At 39.4% G+C, this 14,735-nt stretch overlaps 1 protein-coding gene across 3 annotated transcripts in view; it reads left to right on the top strand.

Moving 5' to 3' along the window:
• The window catches only part of SPIRE1 (spire type actin nucleation factor 1), a 75,378-nt gene that overhangs the window by 24,401 nt on the left and 36,242 nt on the right, over positions 1-14,735 (top strand). For all 3 annotated transcript variants that reach the window (XM_058177018.1, XM_058177020.1, XM_058177019.1), the window contains exons 2-3: positions 2,844-2,878; positions 7,421-7,648. In XM_058177018.1, coding sequence (XP_058033001.1) covers positions 2,844-2,878; positions 7,421-7,648 — 263 coding nt within the window. The remainder of the gene's footprint in view (positions 1-2,843; positions 2,879-7,420; positions 7,649-14,735) is intronic.

The raw sequence follows: 14,735 nt of genomic DNA, 5'->3' as shown, positions 1-14,735 counted from the left end.
CATCTAGCAAAACTTGGTATAAAGGGAATTTATCTGCAAGAGATAAAAGTGCGTAGGCATGCCCAGCAAAGCAGAAGAATATTTTCTGCTTTATTCAACAGTCCTCCTTCACCTCTGCAGAACAGGCTCTTGATTTTCAGGACATCTCTAAAGCTGTCTGGTAAAACAACAGAGACTCTTCTGTTTTATTGGGGTTTTTTTCCTTACCCCTTAAATCAGTCCGCCACAGATTGAAGACCTGGAAGATAGACTACCAGCAGGAGATAGAAGAAACAAATCAACCCACCAATCATTGTGAGCCAGTCCCTAAAATAGCAAATGAGCACTTCACCAGGTGAAGTGAGGGAGAACTTCTGAATTTAAAAGTTGGCCTGAAAAATTGCTGACATTTCCTGAGAGAGCTATATGGTAAAACAGGATTCTCTGGCTTCAAATCACTATTCCCCCAGGCTTTTTTTTTTTTTTTTGGTGGTGGGGCTACATAGAACATAGAATAATAGAGTTGGAAGGGACCTTGAATGTCTTCTAGTCCAACCCTCTGCTCAAGCAGGAGACCCTATACCAGTGATGGCTAACCTTTTTGACATCGCGTGCCAAGAGGCGGGGGAGTTGGGGGGGTTGTGTGCGTGCCCACACCCATAATTCTATGTGCCCCTCCCCCGCACATGCACACATGATGTTCTCCCCCCCCCCCGCTCCTGGCACGTGATGGCCCAGTAGGCCCGTCTTTCTCTCTCACCTGGCTCCAGAGCCTCTCTATGAGTCTGGGGATGGCAAAAATGGCATTCCCTATCCAATCGGAGGCCAGAAACTGCCCATTTGCCAACTTTCGGTTGAACAGGAAGTGACATTTTTTGCTGTCCCCAGCCTCCAGAGACTCCTAGAGAGGCTCTGGAGGCTGGGGACAGCAAAAAACATCACTTCCTCTCCAACCAGAAATTGGGAAACAGGCAGTTTCTGGCCTACGGAGGGACCCCGGGGGGGTGGGAAACGCCGTTTTCACCCTCCCCAGACTCATAGAGAGGCTCTAGAGCCAGGTGAGAAAGAAAAACGGGCCTTCGCCACCCTCCCCAGGCCCTCTGGAGGCAGGAAACAGCCTGTTTCCCTACTTCTAGTGGGCCCAGAAAGCCCGAAAATCAGCTGGAGCTGAACTCATGTGCCCACTGATATGGCTACGCATGCCACCTGTGGCACGTGTGCCATAGGTTCGCCATCATGGCCCTATACCAGTGATGATTAACCTTTTCAGCACTGACTGTCGAAACTGCAGCGCACACATGCTGGACTGCTGGAATGCCAGAACCCAGAAGAAAGCAGCTGGTCAGTGCGCGGCCGCCAGCTGCACTTCCAGGTTTCGTCGCACGCATGTGCCCCAGACAGCTGGTCCGGCACACATGCGCACAGGCCAGCCACTCTCTTTTGGGTTCCAGCATGTGCATGTGCGCCGGCCACCTGGTCTTAGCATGAAGACCAGCTGGCCGGTGCGCATGCGTGTGCCAGAACCTGGAAGAGAGCAGCTGGCCAGTGAGCATGCACACTGGACCAGCTGTCTGGTGCATGCACGTGCCAGAACCCGGGAGAGCAGCTGCGATGGTGCACGTGCCCACAGAGAGGGCTTTACATGTCACCACTGGCACACATGCTATAGGTTCACCATCACAGCCCCATACCATTTCAGATAAATGATTGTCCAGTCACTTTTTGAAAGCCTCCAGTGATGGAGCACCCACAACTTCTGAAGGCAAGCTGTTCCATTGGTTGATTGCTCTCACGGTTAGGAAACTTCTCCTTAGTTCTAGGTTGCTTCTCCTCTTGGTTTCCATCCATTGTTTCTCATCTTCTCTTGTGGTGCTTTGGAAAATAGTTTGACCTCCTCATCTTTAGCTGAAGGATGCTTGCAAATTGAGATAAGTGGCTCTTGTACCCAATACATTTCTAGTCCCATAAACCTGATCAATGTGTTTGGAGACCTGACAGATAAAGAATCATCTTTTCCAATCACCAAGTAAATTTGGTATTAATTAATAAGTAGCAGAGATGGGAGAGTTGCACCCTGAATTGGTGTGAAAGAGATGGCTTTCTGTGCCCTGCTTCACAGTGCAGATTTACCTCTCCTGTTGTCAGCTTTGGCTCAGGCTGATCCAAGTGTCTGTTTGGAGGTTCAGTTTCAGAAACCTAGGAAGAACATAGAAAGAACTCAGCTGTAAAGAAACCAACTGCCAACCCAAAAGCAGAATGGAAAACAGTATGCAGGGTCAGAGGTGACGGGGCATAGCTGCCAAAGCCTAGAGAGGCCAGTATAAGTAGGTAGGTTTCAACTATTGCCCATGTCACCAACTACATTTTTAATGTGGCCAAATATATATTATATAAGAGGAAAAACAGTACTTTAAAACAAGGAATTAAAAGCTCTCTTTGATGTGTGCTGAAGATAAGATGGAGACAAAGTCGTAGGGACATGTTAAATAACCAAACCAGCAGAATATGTTTGTCCTGCACTTAGAGGGTGCTCTGAGTTTAATGGGCCTTACTCTTAAGGAAATAGACATGTATTCTTAAAAACAAAAAGAAAAGAAAAAAAACAGATGGCACTTAAATGGTTTCTGTTCATGTATTATTTGTTATGTGTGTGATTGCAAAGTAAAAGAGGATGTATATGTATGCATTCAAAACTGATGATTTTAACTTGACTTTGATTATGGAAGTGTTTTCAATCTTGCCTGTATCAGGTTCATAGACAGAATGCAACTCAGACTTTCTCAGTTGTTTTTAAATTGACTCCCCCGCCCCCCGCCCCCGCCCCCCGTTAAATGTGACAGTAACTTTTCCTTTTACATTTTTAGGTAAATCTGGACATTCACATTTTTCTGAAACAAAGGTAAGAATTTATATGAAACACAGTATTGTTTCCAATATGTTTGTCACAAGTTGTTAGTAGCAGTCTAACACTGACATGAGGCAGAGAGTTCTTCCTTCCTTCCTTCCTTCCTCCCTCCCTCCCCCTTAAAGCAGAAAAAAAAACACAGTTCAAACATAGAAATCTTTTACTGGATCAATTCAGAAAATTTAATGTTTCATAAGACTTCCAATATGCTTTGGGGTCAACAGCAAACTAGTCATACCATTTGCCAAACACTGGATACTACATACACCAGTTGAAATTCTGGAGAGCAGATAGAAGCATGAAAAATGATTTTGCTTACAGCTCCAATTGTTCTACTTCAGGGACATTTTTAATAACATTGATTTTCAATTTCAGTCTGACCAAATGATTAGCTGCAATGAATACAGCTGAAGCCAGAAAGTCATACAAGGAGTTCTTGTTTAATGACAGTAATTGAGACTAACAACTCCATCGCTAAGTGTTGCAGTCATAAAGCATGACATTACATAACTCTGTTGACTTACAAAGGCAGTTGCTGTTGCCATTGTTAATCAAATCCCAGGTGTTCATTAAGCGCAAAGTCACATGATCACCATTTGTAACCTGTTGACTTTCCCAATGCCATTGCTTATTGGAAGTGAAGGTCACAAATGGCAATCATGTGGCTGCCAGACTCTGCAACCATCATAATTGGTCAACAGTTGCCAAGTGCCCAAATCACAATTAGATAACCACAAAACACTGTGATGTTCACTACTATGAGGACCAATCCTACTTCTCTTTCACTGAAGTTACCTAGATTTATTTTTCTTTGTATTTTATACATTGATAAAACAATAAAAGATTGTTTGTATTGTATTCAATGCTGTCATTATTTTGAACAGTCCCTGAACGAATGGTATATGTTTTGGATTAAAACATTATTTTAAAATAAATGTTAATAGTTATTTTAAAATATGGCAAGAATTTGATCAAATGCAATATGGACTCCATGCAATATAGTCAGCACAGGTGTTCTATTAAGATTTTAAATATTGGGTGTATGTACGTGTATATCTTAATTTAAGTAATGCCAATAGTTTTGCCCTAAACTCTTTAAGGGAAGGGAGATGTTTTCATCTGCTATTGCAGTAGCTGCATTTTATTTATTTATTATTAATTAATCCTTTATGCTGCCCATCTCACTATTGAACAACTAGGGTGGTTTACCATACAAAAAATATGTAAATATGTTAAAACATTAAAATTAATAAGAAATTTGCTAAACTAGTACATGAATGGGATGAGGTTGGATGTTCTTAATCCAGTGGCCAACTCCAGTGTGCAATGCCCCCATCACAGCCCTAAGTCAGTCGGCATAGTCAGGTTTTAGGCCTTTCCAGAGGCCGAAAAGTGGGGCCAGATCTCATCTTCAATGGTACAATGTTCTAAAGGGCAGTAGTCATAGCAGAAAAGGCTCTTACCCGGGATCCTGCCAGCTGAAATTTCTTGACCATTGGGATCTGCAGCATGCTCTTCTGCTGGAATGAGTGTGGCAGGCTGATCCCTTTGGGGTGAGATTGTTCCTCAGGTAGAAGAACCATTTGTTTCATTGCTGCTAGCTCCCTATGTTATTCAGCTACTCTTTAATTTAGGATTTAGGTTTGGAATATACTTCTCTTTGGCTACATACATGCCTATTATATGCAACTAGGTCAGGGCTATCAAACTCAATTTCATTGAGGGCCACATCAGGGCTGTGGTTAACCTTGGGGGGGGGGCTAGCCGGGAATAGCTGACTGGATAGGTGTGGCCAACTGGGTGGGCCTGGCCAGCTTGACATCATTCTCCAAACTGCTGGCATGTTTCCTCTTCGCAGTGGGTAGATCAGGCCAAAGCCACACTGGCCCAATGTTTTCTCTTCACATTGGGTAGACCAGGCTGAAGCCACACTGGCCCAATGTTTCCTCTTAGCATTGGGTAGACTGTGCAAAAGCGACATAGGCCGGCCCCTTACATTTTCCAGGCCGGCCCTGCAGGTCGGAGCCAAACACATTGAGGGCCACATTCAGCCCGCGGATCTTAAGTTTGACACCCCTGAACTAGTTAAATAGTCCATGTTTATCCCAAAATATATTGAAAGTAGATTCAATGGATTTATTATCTTTACTTATTACTGAAACTTAGATTTCAGTCAGGTTCACTAGAAATATTATGAGATAAGGTACAAGAACAAATAGATTTTTGTAAGTCTCCCAGACTGATATTAACATTAGACAGTTACACAAACAAAGGATACTGCATTTTTCCTGAGCTCACTTTTCTACAACTTATCAATTCAACCAGTAGGATTACTTTCACTGATCTCATTTGATTTGATCTTGGTGAAAATCTATATCCAAAACCAGTTGCATGCAAAAACATATGCTCCCAATTAGTTAAAATATCCATATTGGCATTTGCCCTATTCAGAATCTGACCTGATTTTTAAAAATTTCATAATACTTTGCAATCATGCAGATGTCACGCTTTATTCATACATTACATTTACCTGTAACTGTAGAAACAGTACAGCTGGCCTAGCTAGCTATTTGTTGTAGTTTTGAAATATGGAGCGATCAGCAATCTAAATACCTTTATTAATTGCATTATCCAACACTGATTAATTCATATCACAGTGAACGAATTCAGTCATCTAAAAGATTACCAGTGTAATCAAATAGCCAAAATGTTCTTTCTCTGTAGTTGTTGACATTGAACAATACAAGGTACAATGAACTTGATACAAGAGGAGACACTTTAAAATATCTACCTGCATGTTCTTCAATTTGTTAATATTTATAAAGCTGCAATTAAATATTAAAAAGTACTGTTTCTGTTATAATTGTATAGGCTATAGACTTTCAGTGTGCAATTCATGAAAGGTTAATTTGTGAAGCTACAGTTTTAAATATATTTGGTTTCTTTGTTTGTTGAGGGAGTTCACATATCCAAATAGGAAACCAAATAGGAAACAATCCTTCTATTTGAAGAGTGAAACAGTTTTCTCTGACCTGTACATAATGTTCTCAAGAATGTTGAAGAAAAGTCATGTGCTAGTAAAGAGAACAATGTATGTACTTAAATAACTCTTTCATTGTTTAATTTAGGGTGGTCTAAACTATTATTACAGGAATGTAATATTTTTATATGGAATACTATGATAATTTACTGTTGATTAGAACCTAAATAAAATGGTTGGTTTTCTCATCTATTTGCCGACTTAGAAATAAACTGCACTGAATTTCAATTGGTCTAATTCCTTAGTATGTTTGTACTAGTGTAATTTATTCTATTGCTATGAATTAATTAATAAATATTGATATTATATTTTATGTGGCAATCCATTCAGTTTGGATCAATATGTTTCAGAAGTTTGCAAATCAGAATAATAAGTGGCACCAAAATTTCTAACATGGCAGGGTAAACATAATTTGCTATGACAGATGATCTTTGAACGTTAAAAAAAAAAACAAGCTGAAGGAATAAATAGCCCTGAGAAAAAATTAGAGAAGCAAGAATTTTGGCCCCAAACAGCTTTTTTACTGTTTACAAGGAAAAACATGCATTGAGGCTTTGTTATTTTATTTATGAATATGAGAACTTCAGGGAAAGAACAAGCCTATGGACAATGCTATATTATATTGTTCAAGTGTGGGAGAATGGTATGCATGATTTTGTATTACAGCATGAAACGTGAAAATAAAAGATCATAATATAATTAAAAGATCATAATATAATTAAAAGGTCTGGTTTTTAATGCTTGTTTATTAAATATATAACAAAGTGAGAAAGAGCCTTCCTTATATTAGTTTTCTAATTAATTTTATTAAACTAACTAAAGTCTATTATTTAAATTGCAGTCCCTTTCAAACATGAAAAAACTAGGAGTGGTAGCTATGAAAACGAGACTGAGAGGGATGTTTGTCTCATTTCCCTTCTATTAGTTCTAATTTCTGTCTACATTCTCCTCTTGGAACTTTCCCTTTCATCCCCAGTTTTCCTCCCTGAACCTAAATCTCTTAACAGTAGACTCTCTTCCTATATTATGTGGAGTAAGCTTGCTGTGTTCTACTCAACTAAGTTTTGTCATACCTATTCAGCAGAAGACAGCTGAAACATAGAAAAAGCACATTTCCATGTGTAGAGTTCAAAGGAAGAATGATTGCATCACATTGAAAGCAATCTGGTTGCAGCTTCGTTATTCAAAGCAACAAACAAAAATTAAACACATCCACTTTATCCAGTACTTTGAAAACTAAAATCAGCAAAATAGTTTGTTGGGCGGGGGCAAGCCACATATTAGAAACTCATTAGTTAATGTCTGGATTATATTGTAATATGTTTTTCCTTATATAATATTGATTTGGTAAGAGTTTTTTTCTTGTTTAACTACTGATTTAATATAAGCTAGTCTTTCGCAGTCTGTTGCTTTTCAGATATTTTGGACTATAACTTAAATAAGATAAAAGTTGCAAAATGATTGTTTATCTAAAACCTGATATAATCCTTTTTCAGGTTATAGAATCCCTAGGAATTATTATTTATAAAGCACTGGATTATGGCTTGAAAGAGAATGAAGAGCGGGAGCTAAGCCCTCCCTTGGAGCAACTGATTGATCGTATGACTAATACAGTGGAAGCAGATGCAACCAAAGATGAAGGTTATGAAGCTCTGGATGAAGCTGCAGATGATGAACATAAAGACAATATTGAAGTTATACAGTCTTATAGAGATGTCATTAAGGTATAATCTATTTATCCAATGTTGATATTTAAGGAACAGTTAACGTAAATGACACCTTTTATATTTAGGTAGACCACTGATGTTGTGGTTGTCTAATAAGAATTTTAGAGTTCACCTAGATATTATAACGTTAACCCTGTTCACGCTGACAGTATATTCTAATTTAAACTATTATTTTCATTTGATATGTGCCTTGGCACAAACCTATTTTTTATTTTTACTGCATTTCAGTTTTCAAGAGTCTATTGTCTTCTACTACAGTCATTCCAATACAAACCTTCTTGGGAATTTCATCACTGCATTGATATAATATTCTTCTACAACCCACACATTCTTAGCACATTCCATTTTCATATAAACACATACCAGAGAGATCTGTTTATCTCAGTCAGATTAAAAACTAAATGACATTTTTTTGTAATATGCAAAGTTGGGTACATAAAAACTATTTTTCTGTAAATAGCATTTTATTTACCCTTATTTATTTAACGTTGTAAAGTTACCTTTTAATTCAGCATGAAAGTTTTTCTGTCAAAATACAATATTTACATCTTAAGTAGTTACTAACTCTGGATATTAACATAGCCTTTGAGTGAACATTGATTCCTGGTGACTTTTTTCCACACTTAATGACCAGTTGCTTGGCAACTATTTGAAGTTACAATGACACACACACCCTCCAAGCTACTTACAACTTGGTTCTAGAGGTCTGACATCTGCACACCTCATTGCAGTCAAACAGCTGCAGCCAGTGACTGTATTTCAGGCACTTGACAACCGACTCAATTTTGTGGCCAATTGAACCCATGACCACAATTTTTGACATTGTTTGCCAGTTTCTGACCTCTTTGTTTGGGTTCCACAAAAAATAGCCAAGAAGAATATGATTAATTTAATGACTTTGGCATTTGTTTAATGACTATCGTGTTCACTTAACAACTGCTGTAAAAAAAGTAATAAAATCTGATCCAATCACATGAGTATCTGAACTTATGGCCGTCATGATTTACAAGAGAAAATCCAGGCTCCATTGTGGTTATAAATCAAAACTGCCTATAAATGTAGGCCTGGTTTTCTATTGCCTTCTCTTTGAACATTTCTTTCAACTTTAAAGGCTATTCAGTAGACTAATATCAAACAGATACAATCCTGCATAGCTTGTTGAGATCCACCTGGTTATATGTCATCCAATGGACATCTATTATGTACTATGTAGGAGAAGGTTTGGGTAAAGAAATGTCCAAATTTACCCGATCAAAACAACCCTCTACAATACTATACCATAGGTCAGGGGTCTCCAACCTTGGCAACTTTTTGTGTGGGTTTGTGTGATATACTTGCTGTCTACATGGCTGTGCCACAATTAAGGTGAATTTAAGGTGAATTGGGGGTGGAATATTTCTGCATTTCTTTCTGATTTGCTTCAGAAAAGCACGTGAGTTTGAGCTGCTGCTTTAAGGTGAATTGGGGGTGGAATATTTCTGCATTTCTTTCTGATTTGCTTCAGAAAAGCACGTGAGTTTGAGCTGCTGCTTTAAGGTGAATTGGGGGTGGAATATTTCTGCATTTCTTTCTGATTTGCTTCAGAAAAGCACGTGAGTTTGAGCTGCTGCTTTAAGGTGAATTGGGGGTGGAATATTTCTGCATTTCTTTCTGATTTGCTTCAGAAAAGCACGTGAGTTTGAGCTGCTGCTTTAAGGTGAATTGGGGGTGGAATATTTCTGCATTTCTTTCTGATTTGCTTCAGAAAAGCACGTGAGTTTGAGCTGCTGCTTTAAGGTGAATTGGGGTGGAATATTTCTGCATTTCTTTCTGATTTGCTTCAGAAAAGCACGTGAGTTTGAGCTGCTGCTTTAAGGTGAATTGGGGTGGAATATTTCTGCATTTCTTTCTGATTTGCTTCAGAAAAACACGTGAGTTTGAGCTGCTGCTTTAAGGTGAATTGGGGTGGAATATTTCTGCATTTCTTTCTGATTTGCTTCAGAAAAGCACGTGAGTTTGAGCTGCTGCTTTAAGGTGAATTGGGGTGGAATATTTCTGCATTTCTTTCTGATTTGCTTCAGAAAAGCACGTGAGTTTGAGCTGCTGCTTTAAGGTGAATTGGGGTGGAATATTTCTGCATTTCTTTCTGATTTGCTTCAGAAAAGCACGTGAGTTTGAGCTGCTGCTTTAAGGTGAATTGGTGGAATATTTCTGCATTTCTTTCTGATTTGCTTCAGAAAAGCACGTGAGTTTGAGCTGCTGCTTTAAGGTGAATTGGGGTGGAATATTTCTGCATTTCTTTCTGATTTGCTTCAGAAAAGCACGTGAGTTTGAGCTGCTGCTTTAAGGTGAATTGGTGGAATATTTCTGCATTTCTTTCTGATTTGCTTCAGAAAAGCACGTGAGTTTGAGCTGCTGCTTTAAGGTGAATTGGTGGAATATTTCTGCATTTCTTTCTGATTTGCTTCAGAAAAACACGTGAGTTTGAGCTGCTGCTTTAAGGTGAATTGGGGTGGAATATTTCTGCATTTCTTTCTGATTTGCTTCAGAAAAGCACGTGAGTTTGAGCTGCTGCTTTAAGGTGAATTGGGGTGGAATATTTCTGCATTTCTTTCTGATTTGCTTCAGAAAAGCACGTGAGTTTGAGCTGCTGCTTTAAGGTGAATTGGGGTGGAATATTTCTGCATTTCTTTCTGATTTGCTTCAGAAAAGCACGTGAGTTTGAGCTGCTGCTTTAAGGTGAATTGGGGTGGAATATTTCTGCATTTCTTTCTGATTTGCTTCAGAAAAGCACGTGAGTTTGAGCTGCTGCTTTAAGGTGAATTGGGGTGGAATATTTCTGCATTTCTTTCTGATTTGCTTCAGAAAAGCACGTGAGTTTGAGCTGCTGCTTTAAGGTGAATTGGGGTGGAATATTTCTGCATTTCTTTCTGATTTGCTTCAGAAAAGCACGTGAGTTTGAGCTGCTGCTTTAAGGTGAATTGGGGTGGAATATTTCTGCATTTCTTTCTGATTTGCTTCAGAAAAGCACGTGAGTTTGAGCTGCTGCTTTAAGGTGAATTGGGGTGGAATATTTCTGCATTTCTTTCTGATTTGCTTCAGAAAAACGTGAGTTTGAGCTGCTGCTTTAAGGTGAATTGGGGTGGAATATTTCTGCATTTCTTTCTGATTTGCTTCAGAAAAGCACGTGAGTTTGAGCTGCTGCTTTAAGGTGAATTGGGGTGGAATATTTCTGCATTTCTTTCTGATTTGCTTCAGAAAAGCACGTGAGTTTGAGCTGCTGCTTTAAGGTGAATTGGGGTGGAATATTTCTGCATTTCTTTCTGATTTGCTTCAGAAAAGCACGTGAGTTTGAGCTGCTGCTTTAAGGTGAATTGGGGTGGAATATTTCTGCATTTCTTTCTGATTTGCTTCAGAAAAGCACGTGAGTTTGAGCTGCTGCTTTAAGGTGAATTGGGGTGGAATATTTCTGCATTTCTTTCTGATTTGCTTCAGAAAAGCACGTGAGTTTGAGCTGCTGCTTTAAGGTGAATTGGGGTGGAATATTTCTGCATTTCTTTCTGATTTGCTTCAGAAAAGCACGTGAGTTTGAGCTGCTGCTTTAAGGTGAATTGGGGTGGAATATTTCTGCATTTCTTTCTGATTTGCTTCAGAAAAGCACGTGAGTTTGAGCTGCTGCTTTAAGGTGAATTGGGGTGGAATATTTCTGCATTTCTTTCTGATTTGCTTCAGAAAAGCACGTGAGTTTGAGCTGCTGCTTTAAGGTGAATTGGGGTGGAATATTTCTGCATTTCTTTCTGATTTGCTTCAGAAAAGCACGTGAGTTTGAGCTGCTGCTTTAAGGTGAATTGGGGTGGAATATTTCTGCATTTCTTTCTGATTTGCTTCAGAAAAGCACGTGAGTTTGAGCTGCTGCTTTAAGGTGAATTGGGGTGGAATATTTCTGCATTTCTTTCTGATTTGCTTCAGAAAAGCACGTGAGTTTGAGCTGCTGCTTTAAGGTGAATTGGGGTGGAATATTTCTGCATTTCTTTCTGATTTGCTTCAGAAAAGCACGTGAGTTTGAGCTGCTGCTTTAAGGTGAATTGGGGTGGAATATTTCTGCATTTCTTTCTGATTTGCTTCAGAAAAGCACGTGAGTTTGAGCTGCTGCTTTAAGGTGAATTGGGGTGGAATATTTCTGCATTTCTTTCTGATTTGCTTCAGAAAAGCACGTGAGTTTGAGCTGCTGCTTTAAGGTGAATTGGGGTGGAATATTTCTGCATTTCTTTCTGATTTGCTTCAGAAAAGCACGTGAGTTTGAGCTGCTGCTTTAAGGTGAATTGGGGTGGAATATTTCTGCATTTCTTTCTGATTTGCTTCAGAAAAGCACGTGAGTTTGAGCTGCTGCTTTAAGGTGAATTGGGGTGGAATATTTCTGCATTTCTTTCTGATTTGCTTCAGAAAAGCACGTGAGTTTGAGCTGCTGCTTTAAGGTGAATTGGGGTGGAATATTTCTGCATTTCTTTCTGATTTGCTTCAGAAAAGCACGTGAGTTTGAGCTGCTGCTTTAAGGTGAATTGGGGTGGAATATTTCTGCATTTCTTTCTGATTTGCTTCAGAAAAGCACGTGAGTTTGAGCTGCTGCTTTAAGGTGAATTGGGGTGGAATATTTCTGCATTTCTTTCTGATTTGCTTCAGAAAAGCACGTGAGTTTGAGCTGCTGCTTTAAGGTGAATTGGGGTGGAATATTTCTGCATTTCTTTCTGATTTGCTTCAGAAAAGCACGTGAGTTTGAGCTGCTGCTTTAAGGTGAATTGGGGTGGAATATTTCTGCATTTCTTTCTGATTTGCTTCAGAAAAGCACGTGAGTTTGAGCTGCTGCTTTAAGGTGAATTGGGGTGGAATATTTCTGCATTTCTTTCTGATTTGCTTCAGAAAAGCACGTGAGTTTGAGCTGCTGCTTTAAGGTGAATTGGGGTGGAATATTTCTGCATTTCTTTCTGATTTGCTTCAGAAAAGCACGTGAGTTTGAGCTGCTGCTTTAAGGTGAATTGGGGTGGAATATTTCTGCATTTCTTTCTGATTTTCTAACAGCGCCTAGCACGTGAATCTAATCTAATCACTATAAATAAAAATAGCAATAATATATTCAGGGTTGGTCCACTTGAGATTGTGATTTTATTCTATTCAAAATGACTGGCTTAGTTCAGTGCAATACTTGTTTTGCAGCTGTCTTTCGCAGTACCTTTTTCAAATTTGGGTACTGTCCTCTTTGTAAACAAATTAGCAGTCTACGTGGACAGATTACATATCTAGAATCTCTAATCTATGCTCTCCAAGCAGAAATTAGGTACCCAATTCAGCCATTCCAGCTGCTGAGCCATCAGCCCCCTCTACCACAAAGATCCTGCAGGAAAAGGGCAGTATGGACAACCGTGGGATCTGGCAGGGTGAGAGCTGTGAACCATAAACACAAAGCTTTTACAGTGTCCCAGTATAACAGATATAGTGCCCTTGCTGACCTAAATAGGAACACTAAAGTGACAGATCAAGGTAGTTGTGATACTGATAACTCAAACAATCAAGGGATTATGGTTCAAGATGAAGAACTTACTTTGGAAAAGTGTGAACCTACTTTGGAAAAGTGTGTATCAAGTATTACAGATCGGTCACACAAGAAGAGCAAGGTATCCAAAAAGAGAAGCCACCTTCTGATTGGTGATTCAATTGTAAGGGATGTAAATTTAGGAAAGGATATGGAGGTTTTGGAAGGCGTCAGGTGTCTACCTGGTGCTACTGCCAGCAGAGACAGGGGACGTATTCTTAAGATAGCCAAGAATGCCAGTAAGGATTCTGATGTTGATGCTATTATACACCTTGGCACAAATGATCTGTCCCAAAAGGATGTGCTTTCTGTGCAGAATGATTTCCAGAGCTTAGGGTATGAACTTAATAGCATAGGTTGTAGGCTTAACTTTTCAGAGGTTTTACCAGTACATAAGGAACAAAAGGTAAAGGCCAGCGTGTAGTGGAGTTTAATGTGTGGCTAAAGGAGTGGTGTAAAAGGAAGGCTTTGGTTTTATTAGTCATGATGTCTGCAACTGGTCCAATGAGAGATTGTGATTTTATTCTATTCAAAATGACTGGCTTAGTTCAGTGCAATACTTGTTTTGCAGCTGTCTTCGCAGTACCTTTTTCAAATTTGGGTACTGTCCTCTTTGTAAACAAATTAGCAGTCTACGTGGACAGATTACATATCTAGAATCTCTAATCTATGCTCTCCAAGCAGAAATTAGGTACCCAATTCAGCCATTCCAGCTGCTGAGCCATCAGCCCCCTCTACCACAAAGATCCTGCAGGAAAAGGGCAGTATGGACAACCGTGGGATCTGGCAGGGTGAGAGCTGTGAACCATAAACACAAAGCTTTTACAGTGTCCCAGTATAACAGATATAGTGCCCTTGCTGACCTAAATAGGAACACTAAAGTGACAGATCAAGGTAGTTGTGATACTGATAACTCAAACAATCAAGGGATTATGGTTCAAGATGAAGAACTTACTTTGGAAAAGTGTGAACCTACTTTGGAAAAGTGTGTATCAAGTATTACAGATCGGTCACACAAGAAGAGCAAGGTATCCAAAAAGAGAAGCCACCTTCTGATTGGTGATTCAATTGTAAGGGATGTAAATTTAGGAAAGGATATGGAGGTTTTGTAAGGCGGCAGGTGTCTACCTGGTGCTACTGCCAGCAGAGACAAGAGCGGTATACTTAAGATAGACAAGGATGCCAGTAAGGATTCTGATGTTGATGCTATTATACACCTTGGCACAAATGATCTGTCCCAAAAGGATGTGCTTTCTGTGCAGAATGATTTCCAGAGCTTAGGGTATGAACTTAATAGCATAGGTTGTAGGCTTAACTTTTCAGAGGTTTTACCAGTACATAAGGAACAAAAAGGTAAAGGCCAGCGTGTAGTGGAGTTTAATGTGTGGCTAAAGGAGTGGTGTAAAAGGGAAGGCTTTGGTTTTATTAGTCATGATGTCTGCAACTGGTCCAATGAAAAATTGTACAAAAGAGATGGATTGCATCCATCAAAGAAAGGACTGAGTTACTTAGCAATAC

The sequence above is a fragment of the Ahaetulla prasina genome, chromosome 3 (genome assembly GCF_028640845.1).
Source record: "Ahaetulla prasina isolate Xishuangbanna chromosome 3, ASM2864084v1, whole genome shotgun sequence".
Classification (NCBI taxonomy): Eukaryota; Metazoa; Chordata; class Lepidosauria; order Squamata; family Colubridae; genus Ahaetulla; species Ahaetulla prasina.
This window is presented reverse-complemented; position numbering and strand designations above follow the sequence as displayed.